Source organism: Pristiophorus japonicus, chromosome 14, assembly GCF_044704955.1.
Source record: "Pristiophorus japonicus isolate sPriJap1 chromosome 14, sPriJap1.hap1, whole genome shotgun sequence".
NCBI classification, from domain to species: Eukaryota; Metazoa; Chordata; class Chondrichthyes; family Pristiophoridae; genus Pristiophorus; species Pristiophorus japonicus.
In genome coordinates this window covers 12,142,803-12,148,802 of record NC_091990.1, presented here as the reverse complement: position 1 = coordinate 12,148,802, position 6,000 = coordinate 12,142,803, and the positions used below count along the sequence as shown (strand labels likewise).

Sequence of the window (6,000 nt, the reverse complement as noted above, 5' to 3'; positions counted from 1 at the left end):
CAAACAGCAATGTGATAATGATCAAATAATCTGTTTTTTTGTTATGTTGATTAAGGGATAAATATTGGCCAGGACGCTGGGGTTAACTCCCCTGATCTTCTTCAAAATAGTGCCGTGAGATCTTGTATGTCCACCTGAGAGAGCAAACTGGCAGGGGAGGGGGGCCTCGATTTAACGTCTCATCTGAAAGACGGCACTTCCGACAGTATGGAGCAGAGCAGGTCTCTTGCCACTGGACCAAGACCTAGCTCTGTCAAGTCCGTGTGGTGGCTGATGTGCAACGGTCACAACACGTTAAAAAAATCCACGCACAGGCATCTTCCACCCCTCAACTGGAGTTCAGGACCTGGAACATCAGGTCCTTCATTAAAACATCTGTGAACTCTCGAGAAAGCAAGTCATCCTCGTCCGAGGGACCGCCTGCGATGATGTTGACTCCCTCAGCAGCGCCGCACTGGGTGTCAGCCTAGATTTGTGCTCAAGTCCCTGGAGTGGAACTTGAACCCCACAACCTTCCGACTCAGAGGCGAGAGTGCTACCCACTGAGCCACGGCTGACAATACTCTTCGTTAAGTTTGCAAGTTTCCTTTATTCTTTTTATATGGGTTTATTGTTAGTTTAATTATTGTTTGATGATAACCCAGTGCCTCTGTGTGGTATTTATTGGAAATAAAAGGCAGGATTGGTACAGATTCTGCACCAAACTGGTGAACTCAAAGCCCCCCGCTCCATCTCCAGCTACGTGAAAGGAGATTTGCATAATTTAGCATAATCACGTGAGTGACGTCAGCACGCAAACCTTCGGCGCAACAGCGGGCGACGCCGGGCGAGCGAAAAATAAAAGTGATTTTGAAAGCGCCGGCGAGCCGCCGTAGTCCGCCTGGAGCCGTTGGTGTGAGCACGGGGGGGAGGGGCCGCAAGACACAACACACAACACAGCCCGGGACAGGACAGGAGAGGCCGCGGGCCCACACACAGCCCGGCCCGGGACAGGAGAGGCCGCGGGCCCACACACAGCCCGGCCCGGGACAGGAGAGGCCGCGGGCCCACACACAGCCCGGCCCGGGACAGGAGAGGCCGCGGGCCCACACACAGCCCGGCCCGGGACAGGAGAGGCCGCGGGCCCACACATAGCCCGGCCCGGGACAGGAGAGGCCGCGGGCCCACACATAGCCCGGCCCGGGACAGGAGAGGCCGCGGGCCCACACATAGCCCGGCCCGGGACAGGAGAGGCCGCGGGCCCACACATAGCCCGGCCCGGGACAGGAGAGGCCGCGGGCCCACACACAGCCCGGCCCGGGACAGGAGAGGCCGCGGGCCCACACACAGCCCGGCCCGGGACAGGAGAGGCCGCGGGCCCACACACAGCCCGGGACAGGACAGGAGAGGCCGCGGGCCCACACACAGCCCGGGACAGGAGAGGCCGCGGGCCCACACACAGCCCGGGACAGGAGAGGCCGCGGGCCCACACAAAGCCCGGGACAGGAGAGGAGAGGCCGCGGGCCCACACAAAGCTCGGCCCGGGACAGAGCGGCCCACGGACAGGGCGAGAGAGAGAGAGGCAGCAAACGGCCCGGCCCGGGACAGCGCGGGCAGCGGGCAGGCCGCGCGGGGGACAATGAGGCGGTGCTCGGGCCGCTGAAGCGGAGCCGTGTGACGCAGGGCCGGGGGTGAAGGGTCGCTAAACACCGGTGTCATCAGCCCGGGAAATGGCGGACGGGTGAGTGGCGGCTTCTCTCCTCACCTTCCCCCCCCCCCCCCCCCCAGCCCCCAGCCCCCAGCTTCTCCCTGGGCCTTCTCTTCCCTCCCCTAACATTCACTGAGCCTCCAGGTCCCGTGCCTTCTCTCCCCTCCCCACCCCACACATACACTAACCGAGCCCCCACGCTTCTCTCCGGGCCTCCTACACCCCCGCCCGCCCCCAGCCGGGGCCCTTGGGGACTTGAGATTAACACGGGTTTCTGAGACATTCACAGCTCGGCGTAAACCCTGCAGGATTCTGCCTTGGATTGTGTTTGGGAGGCGGGATGGTTGGGGGATGGGGTGGGGGGGAATGGGGTGTGTGGTGTGGGGGTGGGGGGGAGAGATTCCACTGAATGCCAGCTGGAGCTGCACAGACCACTGCCATAAAATGCTGCAGATACAGTACTGGGAATGTGAATGTTTTCCTTGCAAACTACTTCACTGTTTCGATTCTTTGTTTGTATCCCTCACGTTTCCTTCCCCCCCCCCCCCCCCCCCCATATCAAAGTCAAACACCTTTTACTTTGTTTCATCTCAAGCCCATTGCAAGTTCCTCATTCTTTTGTCGGAGGAAATTAAAGTGTAGATATTTAATGTCTCTTACTGGTGGTCATGTGCAGATATTTTAGAAGGCATTTTTTTGCCTACTGTTTATTTTCCTTTAAAAATAGTCTAGCTATGGATCTCTACGATTTTTGGGCAAGAACATTTTATACAAATTCTTTAAAAATTACATTGCTGCCTTCTAAGTAAGTAATTGATGTGTATGAGCACATTATGAAGCAGTAAACAGATGATGTCATGTGTTTATAAGTATTGAATATTGCTTGAAGCCTGATCTGCATATGCCGCAATCCATAGAATCATAAAGCACAGGAGGACGATGTTGGGACTATCGTGTGTGCGCTGGCTCTTTTGAAAGAGCTATCCAATCATAGAAACATAGAAAATAGGTGCAGGAGTAGGCCATTCGGCCCTTCGAGCCTGCACCACCATTCAATGAGTTCATGGCTAAACATGCAACTTCAGTACCCCATTTCTGCTTTCTCGCCATACCCCTTGATCCTCCTAGTAGTAAGGACTACATCTAACTCCTTTTTGAATATATTTAGTGAATTGGCCTCAACAACTTTCTGTGGTAGAGAATTCCACAGGTTCACCACTCTCTGGGTGAAGAAGTTTCTCCTCATCTCGGTCCTAAATGGCTTACCTCTTATCCTTAGACTGTGACCCCTGGTTCTGGACTTCCCCAACATTGGGAACATTCTTCCTGCATCTAACCTGTCTAAACCCGTCAGAATTTTAAACGTTTCTATGAGATCCCCTCTCATTCTTCTGAACTCCAGTGAATACAAGCCCAGTTGATCCAGTCTTTCTTGATGGGTCAGTCCCGCCATCCCGGGAATCAGCCTGGTGAACCTTCGCTGCACTCCCTCAATAACAAGAGCGTCCTTCCTCAAGTTAGGAGACCAAAACTGTACACGATACTCCAGGTGTGGCCTCACCAAGGCCCTATACAACTGTAGTAACACTTCCCTGCCCCTGTACTCAAATCCCCTCGCTATGAAGACCAACATGCCATTTGCTTTCTTAACTGCCTGCTGTACCTGCATGCCAACCTTCAATGACTGATGTACCATGGCACCCAGGTCTCGTTGCACCTCCCCTTTTCCTAATCTGTCACCATTCAGATAATAGTCTGTCTCGCTGTTTTTACCACCAAAGTGGATAACCTCACATTTATCCACATTATACTTCATCTGCCATGCATTTGCCCACTCAACTAACCTATCCAAGTCACTCTGCAGCCTCATGGCATCCTCCTCGCAGCTCACACTGCCACCCAACTTAGTGTCATCCGCAAATTTGGAGATACTACATTTATTCCCCTCGTCTAAATCATTAATGTACAGTGTAAACAGCTGGGGCCCCAGCACAGAACCTTGCGGTACCCCACTAGTCTGAAAAGTATCCATTTACTCCTACTCTTTGCTTCCTGTCTGCCAACCAGTTCTCAATCCACATCAGCACACTACCCCCAATCCCATGTGCTTTAACTTTGCACATTAATCTCTTATGTGGGATCTTGTCGAAAGCCTTCTGAAAGTCCAAATACACCACATCAACTGGTTCTCCCTTGTCCATTCTACTGGAAACATCCTCAAAAAATTCCAGAAGATTTGTCGAGCATGATTTCCCTTTCACAAATCCATGCTGACTTGGACCTTATCATGTCACCTCTTTCCAAATGCGCTGCTATGACATCCTTAATAATTGTTTCCATCATTTTACCCACTACTGATGTCAGGCTGACTGATCTATAATTCACTGTTTTCTCTCCCTTTTTTTAAAAAGTTGGGTTACATTGGCTACCCTCCACTCCATAGGAACTGATCCAGAGTCTATGGAATGTTGGAAAATGACTGTCAATGCATCCGCTATTTCCAAGACCACCTCCTTAAGTACTCTGGGATGCAGTCCATCGGCCCTGGGGATTTATCGGCCTTCAATCCCATCAATTTCCCCAACACAATTTCCCGACTAATAAGGATTTCACTCCGTTCCTCCTTCTTACGAGACCCTCTGACCCCTTTTATATCCGGAAGGTTGTTTGTGTCCTCCTTCGTGAATACCGAACCAAAGTACTTGTTCAATTGGTCTGCCATTTCTTTGTTCCCTGTTATGACTTCCCCTGATTCTGACTGCAGGGGACCTACGTTTGTCTTTACTAACCTTTTTCTCTCGCTCCCCTGCTCTCTCCCGTAGCCTTGCAAATGTTGCCTTTTCAAGTATTTCCAATACTCTTTTGAAAGTTACTGATTAATCTGGTTCCACCATTTTCAGGCTGTGTAAAAAAAAAAAAGTGTCCTCATCTTTATTAAGTCTCCCCTTAACCTTCTCTGCTCTAAGGAGAACAATCCCAGCTTCACTAGTCTCTCCTCATAACTGCAGTCCCTCATTCCTGGTATAATTCCAGTAACTCTCCTCTGTACCCTCACCTATATGGACACCCAGGTCTCTGCACCCTCTTTAAAATTGGACCATTTAGTTTATTTTGCCCATCTATCTATCTTCCAAAATGCATCGCTTCACAATTCTCTGCATAAAATTTCATCTGCCGTGTGTCTGCCCATTTCACCAGTCTGACTGTCCTCCTGAAGTCTGCCATTATTCTCCACGCTGTTACCTACTTTGTATAAAATGCAACCTAATTTCATTCGTGGATGGGATGGGCAGGAAGTTTTTTAAATTGTTTATACTTGGGACTGATTTATAATTTCAGAAATAATCTCATCTTTGCTGCAAGGCAAAATATATTGGATTGGATGGTCGTGACTTAGGGTTTTGTATGTTTGGCTGGGATGTTAAACTGCCTGCTTGTTTAGATGGATGGAGAAGATTTCAGGGAACTGTTTGTATTAGGGCAGGGAATTCTGCCAGGGTATTGGTAAACATTCCTCCTTCAATCATTCACACGCTGTTTGAGAGACTTTGCCTTGAGCCACTTGGCTGCCACATTTTGTTTACCTAACCAGGACGGCACTTCAAAAGTAAATGTATTGACACTGCCACTTTAGGACATCCTGTGGATCTGAAAGCTGCAATTGTGCTCTTTCTACATTTTATATAGAGGTCTTGAACATTAAGAAAGGTTTTACTAGAGTAGACACAAAGAATGTTTCCATTTGTGGGGAAGAACAAAACTAGAAGCCATCAATATAATAAGATAGTCACCAAGAAATCCAATAGGGAATTCTGAAAAAACTTCTTTACTCAGTGGTGAGAATGTGGAACTCGCTGTCACAGGGAGTGGTTAAGGCGAACAGTATCGATTCATTTAAGGGGAGACTGGACAAGCATATTAGAAAGAAGGGAATAGAGGGTTATGCTGGTAGTTAGATGAGGAAAGATGGGAGGAGGTTTGAGTGGAGCATAAACGTCGGCATGGACTGGTTGGGCCGAATGGCCTATTTCTGTGCCATATATCCTATGTATTGCTATGTAATATGTTGTACAGAGCTGAACCGCTATGCTTGTTTATATGCAAATATTGCCATCGCCATCTTGAGTGAATTGTGAAATTTCTCCCCTTGGAACGAAACAAGCATTCAGTACACTGCTACTGGTACGGTAGTCTGCGGAATGTTAACAAATTTGTGCACGATAGTTAGTCCCTGCAGTCTTTGAGTCCAAGAGTATTTTTAAAAATATGTGCTGCCATCTAAATAAAATTGTCATTTTTGGGGGGAAAGTAGA

General features: G+C 49.5%; 1 protein-coding gene across 8 annotated transcripts in view; it reads left to right on the top strand.

The window, feature by feature from the left end:
• Positions 1–880: 880 nt before the first annotated feature.
• bsdc1 (BSD domain containing 1) overlaps positions 881–6,000 on the top strand; it is a 44,330-nt gene continuing 39,210 nt past the window's right edge. The window contains exons 1-2 of one of the 8 annotated variants that reach the window (XM_070898874.1): positions 881–998; positions 1,033–1,720. In XM_070898874.1, coding sequence (XP_070754975.1) covers positions 1,710–1,720 — 11 coding nt within the window. In that variant the 5' untranslated portion in view covers positions 881–998; positions 1,033–1,709. Of the gene's footprint in view, positions 1,721–6,000 lie in introns of all 8 variants that reach the window. The other 7 variants (XM_070898876.1, XM_070898872.1, XM_070898873.1 and 4 more) reach the window with 7 other exon arrangements.